The sequence below is a fragment of the Anarrhichthys ocellatus genome, unplaced genomic scaffold (assembly GCF_004355925.1).
Source record: "Anarrhichthys ocellatus isolate YVR2014 unplaced genomic scaffold, GSC_Weel_1.0 scaffold3, whole genome shotgun sequence".
Classification (NCBI taxonomy): domain Eukaryota; kingdom Metazoa; phylum Chordata; class Actinopteri; order Perciformes; family Anarhichadidae; genus Anarrhichthys; species Anarrhichthys ocellatus.
Genome location: NW_022280033.1, coordinates 4351862 through 4367648, shown reverse-complemented (window position 1 = coordinate 4367648; position 15787 = coordinate 4351862). Strand labels below are relative to the sequence as shown.

Sequence of the window (15787 nt, the reverse complement as noted above, 5' to 3'; positions counted from 1 at the left end):
GCTTTTGTCACACTTTCACCACCGCCATTGCTGTTATTTTGGGGGTTTTCATCGCTTTTCAATGGTCACAGTTGCCTTTTTAAATTTTCAAACGCCCCCACAGGCATGGAGGGTAAATAAACGAACAATAAGAGGCCGCAGCGTGTACACACGCATAGACGTGCGTCGTTGTGTTTGCCTGCGTTTCTTTTTCATGCATGGATGACTTGGTTGTTAATTCCCCTTAGAGGTAAAACATCTGCCCTGCAAAAGAAACACGTTTTCATCAGTATTTTTAAGTATGTTATTATAAGTAAGGCCATCATTATTGTGAAGCCAAGACCGATTCTTTCATGAACAGAACTACCAAAATATTGTCAACTGTTTTAATTCCAAAGCAGTACATTTTTGAAGATCTACACCTTGAAAAACCGATCTGCAGCCTTACAAAGGACTTAAGTGACTAAAGTCGACCTAACTCAGACGAGAGCGGAGGGCAGCTCCGAGCAAGTGGACCGGAGCACACAGAAAGCGGTGGACTGCATTCCCCGGGGTTTCTTTTGCCCTTTACCCTCTAGCTTGTCAGGTAATCAGTCAGTCAGTCAGACCAGCGGTGGCTGTGGAGTCTGACTCTCTGGCTCAACGTCTGCCAGCTGAAAGTCATTGGCCATGTGGCTTTTATTATGCTCTCATTAGGGGGCAGGGGACGACTCTGCATCTGTGTGAGTGCGTGCACTAGTGTTCAGTCGGTGGGTGGGGGAGGGGTGTGTTCAAACCTGTGAACAGTGGGAATGCACTGTAGTACCCCCAGGCTCTGATTTACCTTAGTCTGCCTTGTATGCATGCACAGTGAGATGCGCAGACGCACACTAACCTTGTGCATGCATGTCGTGTTTAGGGCATATGCTTGCATGCACATGCGCAACCACGCACGCGCACACACAGTGCCTCCTTTGTTTAGTCTATCTTAAAGCCTGTGAATTTGCAACAGAGATCTGGACTGATCTTCTGAAAACTTAAGTATTTCCCTTTAAAATTTGTTTGGTTAATCTGTCCCGCCAAAATGTCTGATGCTGGTCTGTAGCTGCTTCACTCACGTCACTTGCAGTCATTTATGTTATTGTTATTTCATGGATTCAGTCTGCAGTGATTGACTACAAAAGCATCATATCCTCTCTCCGTAAATATGGCCAAACGTGATGGATCAAAAACATGGTTGTAGCTGAAAGCTCCTCCCATTGAGCAGAACCCCTTTTTTAACAGTATCAACAACAGGAAAGACAGCTGTTGACAGCTGACAGAAAGCATTAACCGAGGGGCTTGACGGTTATGTGTGTGTGTGCAAAGGAGTAACTTTTCTAGCAGAAATAGACCTGATTATTTTTTTTTCTGGACTAAACGGTGCTCCATGTGTGTTGCCGAATGTTTGGTGTGTTTATGCAGTCTGTTTCCACAGTGTTGTGGTGTCTCCACAGAAAAGAGTAGAATAGACTGAATTGTTTTTGTGTGTTTACGACTGAGAAGATGTAAGTGCTGGGTTGGCTTTAAAAGCTATGAGAATGGATAAACAGAAGAAAATGAAAATTTGGCCAATATGCATTTCTGTATTTTGTCATTTGCTTCTTTATGATGAGCCGGGTCAGTGCTTCTTGTGTAAAAGCAGACTGGGTTGTTCGTACATTGTTTCTTATGTCACTTGACACACTATCTTGTCTTATAAAACACATGTGCCCCTGAAATAATCCGAAAATAAGGTTCAGCCAGCTCCATCCACTGCTCCAGTGAGATGGGCTGAATATACTCTGGCAGGCTGTCAAAGCAATATCGGATTGCTTGTACCAGTTTCACCACTGAACTGCAAGTCATCGGGTCCTGAATTACTCTATTCATCATGGCAGAAGAGAGGGTTGTAGCAATTGATTGCACATGTAGGCAGCCACACTTCTTTCTTCCTCTTATTCACTCACATCCTCGCACACAGATTAACAATGGCGTTGCAGGAAGAAGGGTTAGTCACTGTCCGTCTGACCTTTGTCTCCTGCTCGGAGGATAAAGCAGGGAGGAAGGAGAGGAGGCGAAAAAGGAAGCCTAGATGAGTGAATGCAAACACTTGGGATGCGCAGATGATTTGTAACAATGTGGAAGGAAGGAAGGAAGGAAGGGTGGATGCATCTTGCAGAGAATAAATGGATGGATGAAGCGAGGGAGGGAGAAAAGAGGAGGCTAGCAGAGAGAGATGGCAGCTCCTCCTTGAAGCCTACTTGCTGCTGCTAGAGGGAGATTTCTCTTTTCTATTTTCAACCTTGCCTCTTTGCCTCCCTCCTGCTCTCTTTCTCTCTCTGGGTGCCTCTATTTCTACATCCCTCCCATGTGTTTGTGTTGCTTGTGCTCTGTGGTTCTTTCCCTCTTTTGTCTCCTTTCCTTTCATCTCTCCCTCTTACCATTTCTCCCTCCTGTTCCCCCTCTCTAGCTGTATAAATTATTTATCCTATGAGGGTCCTTATCTTTCCTATGTTGCTTCAGTAGATTTGCTGAGCTAAATCCATTCCCCGACCAGAATAGGTTCCTACAGCTCTAATAGTGCACCGTTAAGCCCTGCAGCTTTTAGAATTAAGTTTTATCTATCGTCATCCTTCTAGGCCCAAATTTGCTCTTATTCTCTTCAAATGCTGAATATTTCTTCTCTTATCCAGAATGCAGGTGCTGATTACGGGTTTTCTAGTACTGACTAAGCATAAAACGGTGACATCCTCTTGGCTTATAGCACACTACCACAATAGCAGGAATGGAAATGAGGTTTTTCCAAAGTGGATAGATGGCAAGAAAGTCAAGTCTTCATTTGAGCTTTTCCATCAGTGTCCCAGTTAACACCCATAAAGCCGTGTAATTTATGTCTGGGTGCTACTTGGTACAATCAGTCCTCCGCAGTTGCAGTTATTTAATCAAGTTAGTTATGGCTGCAGCAGGAGTGACATCATTTTAAGGCTCAGGTGAGCTGGAAAATAACTAGTTTGAGTACGGCTGTTTGTAACGACTACAAACACCTTTTCCTAGTCCGACGTTAAAGGTGGGTTTAAAAATCTGCTGTCGGAGAGAGAAATGAAACATAATCATTTTTTGGAAATGGGGATAATAGTTTTAGATTCAGCCAATCATAGTGTTGCACTCGGTTGTACACACAAAACATGACAGATAGTTGTGTAAAGAATGACGAAAGTCAGTTGCCGGACACATCCCTGACGTCTGAAAGATGTGGGAGGTGGTACAGACTAGTACATGTTTTCTTTGTAATATATTTAGCTGTAATGTCCTACCCAAAGCTGGAAAGTTCCCCTTAGACATAGAAAAACAAAATTCACCTTCTTTACTTGGCTGCAGTACAGAACGAATGTAATTACAGCTGAATTTCCACGATGAACACATCCAAACATTATCCGGCCTTAATGAGTAAATCAACAGTGAAATCACATACAGGGAAAAAGGCTGCTGCAAAGCTTTAGTTTTCCACCAGCTGTAATGCAAAACAACCCGCTGTGACGTAGCACAAAGTTTATGTCTAGAGAGCAGCGCAGCAGCTTTCTTTCTCTTATCAGTGATAGTTTGTCCTTTTTAAACTGCTGGCTTGCGCCTTTGATCAAGGATTAATCCTCATGAGTATAATATCGGTCTCTTATTTAAAAGATGATCATTTAACGTGCAACTTCATGACCGCATCGAGGTCTAGATTGCTCAATAACACATTGACTGGTGTGTCTCTATTGATTCAAGAAGAATGAGAGGATGGAGATTTACTTGGTAGTCAGGAGGATTCTGTAAAGTTGAAGGATAGATTCTCTGTTTTGGGATTCTGAGCTTTCCCAAAGGAACTGCTTGGTCGTCTACTTGCCGCTCTCTAAATTGCGATAATGTTGAGAAGTAGCTTTATTCATCCGTTTTGATTTTCATTTAAATACATTTAGAAAGTCCCACGAATTGTAAACTGGTAGATAATACTTGTCTTCCTGTATGCCTGCCATTTAGCTGATGATTGGACCATTAAATTGAGCGGCAAACAGACCACCCGAGACAAAAACCATGCGGTCACTAATCTGGATTTATTATTATTGGAGCCGGACAGTGTTCGCACTCACTACCCCCTGGGCCACATGATGAGCTAGCTTATCACACACACATGTACACACATGCATACAAACAAACAAACATACGCACAAATGCAGTGCTCTAAAAGGGGAAACGCATAGTCCTGGTATCAACATAGATTCACAACTTGCATGTATACCTCTTAGTCAGTGTAACACACACAGGGCACCACCTGGTTTACTGTTGTTCAGGAGTAAATCCCTCAGATGAGCTCAGGCCTGTTGAGCATGCTAGCAGCTGTTTGTTGGTTTCAGCCGTTTCTGACACTATGTGCTGACATGTGGAAGAGTACTGGAAGTTCATCCTGTCAGCGATCTACACCGTGGAAAACATTGTTACTTTTACTAGAGAGGAGGGTTTATTAGGGGGGAATTGAAACAAACTAAGAATTTAGTTAATTGGTCCGTCCAAGTAAATGTGAGATGTAGGGACGATTTTTCCCAGCTAAATCTTGATTTTTATTTATTTATTTATTTTTTTTATAGGAAAATACATTTGAATATGTGCAAGAGTAGGCAGATGAGTAAGATCTGTCTCGGAAACACCTGCTATAACCTAGATAATGTTATAGCTCTAATTGGAAACAATGACAATGTTTTATTACAAAGCACTTTGTAGGACTTAATTTTAAAGAAAGGCTTTTACAAATATAACCACGTCGGTTAACACCCTCCATGAATCACCAGATCTCATTTTTGAGGTGACATGCTCGAGGCAATGTTTCTGATCGCTCTCAATAAAACATCTATCAACAGAATTAGTTCACTAACCTCTGTGTTGTTAGGCTGCTCCTCATGAAACCACAAAAGCTGGTTCAACAGAATGTCAGACGAGACAAAATAGAAACGAGACGGATTTAATGGTTTGTTGTCTTTGTGTGTTTTTTTTCTTCTTTAGAGCAAGGTCTGGAGGAGGTGAAGAAACTGTTGCTGCTGCTACTAGGCTGCGCTGTCCAGGTAAGAGCCCAGTTTAGTCCACCTAAACACTAAAGGGCGCTTTCAAAAGCCAATATTTAGTCCGTTTTAATCAAACTCTGGTGCGGTTCATCTAGGGAGTTATGAAGGCAGTAATCGTGCTCTGGTATGGACCTTAACTTCAAAGCCAGTCTCCATTTGATTCACCCTTCCTTGATAACAGCCATTTGCTCCCTTTTGATAAAATGATTTAACTCTTTTGTACAGCTAATGCTTTAATCTAATGGATTTCCTGTCTTGAGACAAAGCCCTATTCAGCTCTGATTGCATTCAGACAAGGGCATAGACCTTTCACACGCTCTATTGTTTTAGCAAAAAGACACTATAGTTGCATTCATGCGCGTTACTCTGACTTAATATTCTGTCTACTTCAAGCTTACATTAAAGACCTGGTGCGGAGTAAAAATTAGCACACAGCGAACAAGAGCTTACATATGTAGTGCTGAGTTTTGTTCTTATCTCATCTTCTGCCAACCAGAGAGGAAAATGATCTTTGATCTATCCAGAAGATAAAGTCACGTTTGAAGACTAGACTTCGTTCCTAAATACAACTTCCTGGAAATGTATATCTGATCAGTCTGTCACGTATCTGCAATGTCGCTCCATTAACCTCCAGTTGGTGCCTGACCCACCTTACACTGTAACATTATCAATGTCTTTCTTCTTCTCTTCTTCCCACCTCTGTTTACAGTGCGAGAAGAAGGAAGAGTACATCGAGTGTATCCAGACTCTGGACTTTGACACCAAAGCTTCCATAGCATCCCACATCCAAGAGGTATTTCTCCTCTATAGAAAACCAAAGCATGGAGACAATTAAGATATTTCATCTCCTAGACCTCATTTAGCTTTGTTACCACTCATCGAATGTACACTTTGCTAATGGTGGAATAGTTCATTTTAAACTTTTGCTAAGTCTGACAAAGTGTCATGAATGTTTGTGGTTTTAGGTGACTCATAATCAGGAGAATGTGGTGGACCTGCAGTGGTTGGAAAGTGGGGAAATGCCTCCTGAGGACCTGGACAGCCTCTCCAGAAACCTGGCTTTCCACCTCAAACGCCTGGTGGATGACAGGGACACACAGCTGGAGGTAATAACTTGTGTGTGTGTGTGTGTGCTAATATAATAATAATAATAAAGCAACCTCAGCAATAAACGGGTACAATAGACGATGCAGGAAACTAGTAAAGAGTGTGTTTGTGTGTTTTTATATTCTCTTTCTATGTATGTGGGGGGAGGTTTCGTGCGGTGGGTTTTTCTGGATGTTTGTTACAGTTCTTCGAACAGAACTGTGATAGTGAAAATGGTGGGCTATTTCTAGTCGGGGTTATGTGGAAACTTTTCCCTTTTTTTACGTTGCCACAAAAGAGCAGCCTCAGGAAGGAAGGGTTGAAACTGTTAACTGTCTCGTGTGTGTGTGTGTGCGTGTGTGTGTGTGTGCGCTTTTTACTTGGAGTATATGTGTCATTGAATTAGTTTCCAACCCATAGGGTGCAGATGATAGCCGATCTTTTTGTGTGTGTGTGTCGGGGGCTCTAATAGCCTCCAGATTATCACTGTGTAGTCCAGCCGCTCTCAATTAAAATCCCATTTCCTTTCTGGGGCAATAGATCAAAATCGGCTGTGTGTGGGACTTTGGGTATACTTTTTGCCCTCTTGCCTATGTTCTAGTTTTAGGTAGTCAGGGTGCTTTGGGTGAATCCATGGATCAACTCTCCTCTTTGTTGTCAATGCTAGTCCAATTGTTGACTTCTACTTGTAACTGCTGCCGTTTCAGGACATAGCAATAATGCTTAGTTCCCCTAAATACAAATGAGAAATTACATTTCTGTTTTAACACTATTTGTAGTATGTTCTCTTATTGAGTCTGGTTTTGAGAAGTCAAAACTGACTTCTATTAACGCACTGTTGTACTCACCTACACAGCTAGAAATCTCACTACCTGTCCATTCTTCTTCTTTTTTCCCTCTTTCCATGCAGACTATAGTGGAGTTAACCCAGGAGAGAGACTGTGTGCAGCTGTCTCCACTGACTCCCTGTCCGACCCAGTCTCCCGGTGACTCTCCCAGTATGAGGAGGACCGAAAGCCGTCAGCACCTCTCTGTGGAGTTGGCCGATGCCAAGGCCAAGATCAGACGCCTTCGACAGGAACTGTGAGTGCCACGGCTTTATCAGCTAGATATAAAATAAATACTGAGATTGGTCAAAGGTGATCGAATGCAGAAAAACAGGAACTACACCTCCAGAGTTAGCCAGAGACAAACTCAAGACCTATGTACAAAAGGATAACTTGCTGGAATTAGACCCTAACTATTTACCATTTATTTACTATCTGTTTGGAGACCTGACTGGTTACATCCTCTAACTAAACAATATTGACAAATCAGGAAGTTCTAAAATGTTTAGGTCATGGAAAGGCTATACTTTAAGCAGAATGGTATTCTTCATCACATTCCTGACGGGAGCGCCCTATGAGTGTATGCTCTTAGTAGTTATGAGTTTTAATGACTTCATCCGAGCCTCAAACGGGATGCTTTAAAGACGGTGACTATGCAGAGCGGAAGAATCATAGAGACCAGCGGTTCATTTCCTCCCTACATCTCCATTACTCACATAAGACCAGGCTGTTAAGAGGTCATACTGCACCACACAGACACACACACGCATAATTGTTTGGCCTTTTAAATTCTGCCTATGAATAATAGAGCTTCCTTTTTAAAGTGCTATAATCCCTTGCCAGACAAAAGCTTAATGGTCAACACAGACCAGTCAGAAGAAAGGGAGCGCCTTCTGACAAGGGGAAGTATTTAAATGTTCCACAAACATCACATCTAATTTATCAGACTGGCTGGCCTCAAGTCTGTTTTGTTACTGAATGCTTTGACAGAACCTGAGGTATTGTGTACTTTCTTTGTTTTCAAGATTAAAATCCCCACTTAAGCTAATCATGGATTAGATTTCAATGACTGTCATGTCAGATAATGCGTCGGTCCTACTTCAAGGGAATCATTTGCATGATTGAGTGGATCTGACTTCCAGTGTAGAAGAATGTTTATCACCTTAGCACGTTGAAAAACGTATTTCAACAAGTTATCGTGATCATTGTATCTCCTAGCGATCCTAATGATTTGGAAAATGCCTTTGATCGTATTTGAATGCTGAGTCATTCTGCCCCTGTAGTTTGCAGGAGATCTTTTTCTGTCTCCTTTGCATTCAGCCCACACACATGCCATTGTCTATTTGACTTTATTGTTCTTTAACAATTGGTTGTAACTCGGAATGCAGCTCACCCTCTGCTTGGTCACACGAACACTGAGAAGCCTCTTTCCTTGAGTCTTAACTCGTTTGTGTGCTGAAAAGGTCTGACATTCATCACAGTAGACATCTCTTATACATCCTTGACCTACATTATGATGATTTCTTCAGTAGACCTAAATAGGGCTTTAGAACATCACCCGACATGCCATTGAGTTATTTTGTTTGTTGGTTGCCATGGTGTTACTTGTTGTTGTGATGGGCCAGACAAGGAAAAAGGGCTTAAAGTCAGTGCACGCTGATGTAGTCTGCTCACATGATGCAGTTTCTTCTCCCAGGCAGAGGAGTGTTTATTGTGTCTGGCTGCATGCACATAGACAAATATTGTGTCTCTGCATACAAATGGAGAATTGTGTTTACACTGTTTAGGGTTGTTTGTGTGTGTCAGAAGGAGACCAGGTTAGAGCCAGGGGGGGGATGAATGGTTCAGTGGTCTGTTTGTTAATATGTTAGATAAAGCTGCTGCTTTCCCTCCTCCTGTTCAAGCTCACACACACACTGAGTTTATACCTACACTATGAAACACAGTTAGGGTCATATTTGGAGATGCTATTCTTCAGCGTGAGTGTTAACCTGATTCCCAGGCCAAAAACGTATTTCATACTGCTTCCATTCATTTACCTCTAAAGGTCCTGTGTTAGCTTTGAATATAAATGTATTGTACCTGTTTTAGTTTCTCAGCACAGTCAGAGAGATTTGTTCCTTGGCATGCTATTATAGTGAAGAAACAGTTCAAAAGTATTACAAATGTAGGGTTATGGAAATATTAAAATGAGGATGAGGAAGACTACCAGTCAGACATGGAGTGGCCTGGAAAAGGTTGCCTTTGTTTCTTGGCTTTTCAAAGACAGCAGTGCATACAAGTGTTTGTGTCTGTGCGTGCGCAGATGCAGCTCGTGTTAAACCATTAACATAAGCGGCAGAGCCAGCTGCATCCATAATATGAGCCCACAGCTAATCTTCCATTCTAAGGTTGACAGGTGTTTGTGATCGTAGGACAGGGGGCTGCAGGATGCAGGAGGGGGTTAACTGATGAAACAAAAACAGAACTGGGTAAAGGAAAATCCTGCCTGCATGTCGACTCATACTTTCCAAATAACGTTAACTGTGTAAGGAAGGAGATAAATGAAAGAAAAGAAGGATGTCTTTTGCTTATTGAGATGCAACCTGAGTCTCCAGAGAGCTGTAGTCAATGGCTGTAGGCCATCAGATGTTCAGTGTTGGAGTTACACACACACACACACACACACACACACACACACACACACACASACACACACACAGACAGAGAGAGCATCTCAGGAATGCAGTCGTTTTCCTTCAAAGCAGTGTGACACATTCTCCCTCGATGGTTGGAAGGAGCCGGGAGAATTTACGCACGCACGCACACACACACTCGCATAGACGGCAAATGTCAGGCTGCCGTATTCGCTGTCACTTAAACATATGGATACAGGAGAGTGAGACCCTGCTATTGAGGGTGAAAGAGTGACTCATTTAATTCTATGTTTTGCAACACTTGCGCAATCGGATGTAAAACTTTCTTCTCTCCTTCTCTGATCTTCTCTGTTGTAGAGGATTCTCCAGAGTATCTTTACCCCTGAAGTAGTCACAGGACTCTGACCTTTCTTCAGTTTTTATTATCGCTGTCTTTCCCCTCACTGTTTGTCATTGTGTGTTATGCTGAGTGTGATGAAGAAGGCTGTTTATTATTAGCTGAATTCAAGGCAGGACACAGGAAAGACATGATGTCATGACCATCACAGCTCAGACGCATCGGACACAATAGGCTATTTTTACACAAGAGAATGGGTTATTTGGTTTATTGATGTCTTGAAATCAACATGTGAATTTTATATTTTTGTCTTTCAACAAAGGCCTATTATGCCTAACGGGATGTTGCGTATGCTATGTTTGAATGCTAACAGTACAGTTTAAGATTTCAGTAGCCTCAATACTTAATCTTATCAAATTTAGAAATTTAGTGAAATGTACCGACTCAATGGCCTCCACTTAGAAAAGTAGGATTGCTTTTAAATATTTTTAGTTGAGTCTTTAGTTCACTCTTCAGTTAAAAATGATGCTTAAACTCCATAGTCTTGCATTATTAACAGCAATCGTTTACGGAAACAACCAAATTTATTATCAAAATGCCTACCGACTGAAACTAAAATACTTAAAAGTTAAGTTAAGATGGTGAAGCTTTTTAGGCAGGTTATGTAAAATGTGATATTTCTGTGTTAGTATGTCAATAGGCTGCTACCATTAAACGATTTAGCTGCAAGCTGTGAAATGGAAACAGCCCTAAAGGAATGCCCTTGTTAATGTGGCCCGTGATTGTCACTGTACAGTTTAATGTTTATCACAGAAGCAGAGACACAAAACATCCTATTTTTCTTGCCTTTTTTGTCCTTCCTCTTTCTAGGTTACATCCTGTGACCTTTTTTCCCACGCTCTCCTTGTTTAACTCCTCTCCCTCCCGCTCTCTTTTTTCAGAGAGGAGAAGAGTGAGCAGCTTTTGGACACCAGGCAGGAGCTTGACAACATGGAAGTGGAGCTCAAGAGGTTTCAGCAAGAGGTAACGCAACGTAGTCACGGTGATCCCTCACACACCTACATGCACACAAACATTCATATGACTTCATCCCCCCGTCACCTGCTGCTCCCTCCTCTTTGTTCAGTACTTTATGTCTGCAGCGCTGCCAGACTTTAATCAGCTAGCTAGTGACTTAGCTCATTACAGGCTATTAGAGCTATCTTTAGTCTAGCAACAGCCTCGCACGGCTTTTGATTTTGAAGTGGGCAGCAGGCTGACAAACTAAATGCTGTAAACAAGGTGGATAAGTTCAGGGCACGGAGGACGTGTAGGTGTCTGCGTGCCTGTGGTAATTGATAGTGTGTAGAGTTTGTTCTGTTCTTTATCCGTTTATGTAACAGCCGAGCCTTTGGTAGATTATCTGTGAATAAATAACAGTCTGTCATACAAGATTACAGTCCACTGACTGTAGCTTTTGATTCATGATTGTATATCTGTTCACATCTTTGTTCACGTGATTCCTCATCTAGAGATGTGCATATCCACATATTTATGCTCTACATATTTGGCTGTCAACTCCTGCAGAGCTACCAGTTGGTGTCGGACGCTCGATCGGCGCGGGCGTACCGTGACGAGCTGGACGCACTCAGAGAGAAAGCAATCCGTGTCGACAAACTGGAGAGCGAGCTGAGCCGATACAAGGAGAGACTTCACGACATTGATTTTTACAAGGCCAGAGTCGAGGTACACGACTGCCCACTCAGAGCGTTACTTCAAGCCACGATGACAGTGTTTGGTAAAAGACACCCCGGGGATAATTTAGCATCGGGTTGCTGACATTAAAGGAACTAGCTGTTGCTAAAACATAAACATGACTTCATCATTTTAGTTCCAACTGGCCATGTTGTGAACGCAAGCAACATGTGACCCATATAAAAGGTCCCAATGACTGTCCATGCAGCATAATCTCATGATGCTAGTGTTTTTCAGGAATAAAAAAAAATGTACTGTAAATTGATGTATTGAATTACAGGGGTATTTGCAACTGTTTGCTCGCCATACATACATAGTATCTACACCATGTTAATATCAAGTGAATATTTGTATATTTCACTCAATGTTATTTTAGACACCTTAGTATTTGGTGCCAACCTTTTACAAATGTAAAATTTATTTCCATTTCTGCTCATACTTTTAATAATATACATTTTATGAAGAAGACAAACATGTTTCTTGCACTGGCTCCAGTGTTTATGTTTTGTTGTTTAACTTGCATTCTCTGTTGATGTGGTGGTTTCTGTAGGAGTTGAAGGAGGACAACCAGGTCCTGTTGGAGACTAAGAGCATGTTGGAGGAGCAGCTGGATGCGAGCCGGACACGCTCTGACAAACTGCACCTCCTGGAGAAAGAGAGTCTGCAGCTCAAATCCAAGATGCATGACCTGGAGATGGTGAGATGATTTATAGATCAGTGTGATGAGTCTTAGAGCTAGACAAGCACTCAAGTGTTGAGCATTTGTTTATCGCAACACACCGTCCATCTCTATTATCTCCAGGAGAGGGACATGGACCGTAAACGTATGGAGGAGCTGATGGAGGAGAACCTTGTGCTTGAGATGGCCCAGAAACAGAGCATGGATGAGTCCGTGCATCTGGGCTGGGAACTGGAGCAACTATCCAAGACACCAGAACTGACTGACGGTAAGAAGAAGATGAAGCAAAGTATCTTGCAGCTGACAGTCACCTGATTTGACCAGCTTGAAGGCTTCAGAAGGCCGACAGACCCGGCTTTGCTCATTGGCTCTTTGCCCTGGCGTCATCCCCATGGCCCTTCGGCATTTGCCGGCCTCCACTGGGTTTTCCTTCCACTTGATTAAGACCTGTAATTAATATTCAGTGGCTCTTGGAGGGTAATCTGTGCATTTGGATTATAAAAGCTGTTAAGAGGTTTAACTAGCCAGGGATCTGGATAAAGACTTTATGTTGTGTGTTTGTTAAAATGGCACTTTAAAAGCTTTAAGACCTCTGAAGTTGGTCCCAGGGGCTGTGTATTTATTTATTTTTTGATGGACTGTGGTTTTGACACCAAAAATCTAAACCAAACATTGATTTAATTATTTCGTATTTGTTAAATTGTTGATGTATAATCCACATTTTCTTGCTGTCATTGACTCAGCCCCTCAGAAGTCTCTGGGTGAGGAGGTGAATGAGCTGACCTCCAGCCGTCTGTTGAAGCTGGAGAAAGAAAACCAGACCCTGCTGAAGACTGTGGAGGAGCTCAGAGGAGCCGCCAGTCAGGACACTGTGACAAAACTGGCAAAAATCAACCAGGAAAACCACAGACTGAACCAGAAAGTAAGCCGGACTGTGTATTTCAGTGTTTTTTTTCTGTGGTTGAAAGTTCTTAATAATTTCCTATTCATTTTTTCTGGAGAAATGTCATTAGCATACTAATATGATATCTGATACTGTATCAGTCCAAAGTATTTTTTGATACTATTCTTTTGTGGGGTATCCCAGGGCTTCATTGTTTTTTTGTTTTTTTTACATTTCACTTCACGGCATCGGTTGGAATTACAGTTTAATTTTCTGCCCCTCATCACGGTCACCACCATGATTAGCATATTGGACCGGCACTCTTCCATAATATATCACCCCAACACTTGGCTTTAGGGTTTTTCACGCAGCGATAGTGACAAATAGAAAGAGAAAGAGGGAGAGAGTATAGAGAGGGGTGGATAGGAGGATGAAAGCAAAGCTGTAAATCCACACAACCCCTGCATTGCCTTTTCTCTCCAGTCTTTGACACCCAAACGCCCCTCGCTAAGAGACGTGTCTCAGCTATTTTCAGAAACATAAGCCTCTCTCTCTGTGCCCTCTGAATAAAAAGCATGAAATTGTGTTTCTCTCTCACAAAGGGAAAATCCAAAGTGGGAAATTTATTTCCAAGTGACTTGAGGTTTAGAGCCAAAACACATTAAAATGTGAATGCAGCTCCTGGTAGAGTGTGTCCATACATTAACTTGTGTGCGATTTTCTGCAGAGCTGTGACAGAATGAGGTGATGCATTATATATTTGTATCGTGGACTAATAATTGCACCGGCTTCTTTGTGACTGGGAATCACATATTATATTAGAAATATATGATTCATTTGTTACAGAGCCACCATCACTGTTCGTCACGGACATTAAATCCCAATCGAGATAGTTTGTGTCTTCTTAAAATGTTACGTTGACATTGTTTACAGTTGGAGCAGTTGGGGAGTGAACTGACAACAGACAGAGAGTCGCTCCGCAGTGCGGAGTCACTCAGTACTGACCTAATGAAGGAAAAGGCTTTACTGGAGAAGACTCTGGAAACACTCAGAGAGAACTCTGAGAGACAGGTATGCACACACACACACTCTCACTCACTCACTCACTCACACACACACACACACACACACAGATTTAATTTGGGAAGCTTATCCCAAAACTATAACTTTTTAGTTTTGAAAATGGCAAATCTCTGAGAAATAAAATAATTGTATTTATGTAACAGGCTGCATTTAATTTTTTTTGTATAACTTGAACTTGGTATACTTGAAATCGATATTAATTTAGAAATAGTAAACCTTTTAGTAAAACGTGTTTATTTGTGCAAGTTTAGCATGAATAGATGTTTCATTCTGTGTGCTTACATTATTGCAATTAGTTTATAAAACTTTTTCATATATAAAAACATTAAAAAACAATCTTATTCCCACCTAACTCTGCTTTTATGACATCATTTGTCACACTGCCTTTATTGCGCACAGCGGACCGGCGTAGGTCCTGAACCTATGTACTGAATCGAGAATCGTTTTAGATTGCAAAAGATTCACACCCTTATGTATGTGTATTAAATCTTCTGAGTGATAAATTACTTGAATGGCATTTTTCCTGAATTCACTCATTGTGCAGAACAAGTAAGTGCAGTAAACCTAATATCTTATACAGACCGACTGTTCTGAGAGCGACTGTAATCACATCAAGCATTCATGTGCTTTGGAATATCGTTAACGTTACAGTCTGTATCCTGGACAAGCTTATGGTCGGATGCACCAACACATTCAGACAAACGGAGCTTTGAGACTGTGCGTCATAGATGCTGCTCTCTCCACAAAACCATCATTGATTCTCGTTCCAGGAAGCTCCAAGAACATGACTAAGCTGTGCAATTTACTAAAGTCTATACGGAGTTCTTTTGAGAGCAATCTTTGTGCAATTGATTTGCATTTGGCTGAAAGAACTATTAGGTGGAACTGCCGCTATGTTTTATTGACTACAGAGATTTCTGGTACTCTGTGGCCCGGATTCAGCCTCTCTCTGTGTCTGCAAGGACTTTGTAGCTGTTAGACCCGAATCTGACACCTTTAATTAGTTTAACCGTCTGATTTGTAAAATCCAGCTTTGATGAGCCAGAGAAAACACGACGAGCTGCACTCACAGATTACTGTGTTCAATTTGATCCAGTTGGTTATAAACGCTGTCTTTAAAACTCTGATATCTGTTTTCCAGCTGAAGGGTCTGGAGCAGGAGAACAAGCACTTGAGCCAGACGGTGTCGTCTCTGCGCCAGCGCTGCCAGGTTGGTACTGAGGCCCGGGTCAAGGATGTGGAGAAAGAGAATCGCATTCTCCACGAGTCCATCTGCGAGACAACCGCCAAACTCAATAAGATCGAGTTTGAAAGGAAACAGCTTCGTAAGTGACGCGCTTTTTAACTGTTTCTGTGGTTCATTGGAATCAGTATTTTGACAGTTTTCTTTTCATTAACTTCCTTGTTTTCTTTCATTTTGAATTCACATGATTAACGTTCTGGTTGT

At 41.9% G+C, this 15787-nt stretch overlaps 1 protein-coding gene across 7 annotated transcripts in view; it reads left to right on the top strand.

Annotated features, from left to right (window-relative positions):
- ccdc88ab (coiled-coil domain containing 88Ab) overlaps window positions 1-15787 on the top strand; it is a 63021-nt gene that overhangs the window by 28391 nt on the left and 18843 nt on the right. For all 7 annotated transcript variants that reach the window (XM_031875172.1, XM_031875154.1, XM_031875182.1 and 4 more), the window contains exons 5-15: window positions 5017-5075; window positions 5785-5868; window positions 6041-6181; window positions 7072-7244; window positions 10903-10984; window positions 11528-11686; window positions 12246-12392; window positions 12498-12642; window positions 13118-13296; window positions 14191-14328; window positions 15482-15665. In XM_031875172.1, the coding sequence (XP_031731032.1) occupies window positions 5017-5075; window positions 5785-5868; window positions 6041-6181; window positions 7072-7244; window positions 10903-10984; window positions 11528-11686; window positions 12246-12392; window positions 12498-12642; window positions 13118-13296; window positions 14191-14328; window positions 15482-15665 (1491 nt within the window). The remainder of the gene's footprint in view (window positions 1-5016; window positions 5076-5784; window positions 5869-6040; window positions 6182-7071; window positions 7245-10902; window positions 10985-11527; window positions 11687-12245; window positions 12393-12497; window positions 12643-13117; window positions 13297-14190; window positions 14329-15481; window positions 15666-15787) is intronic.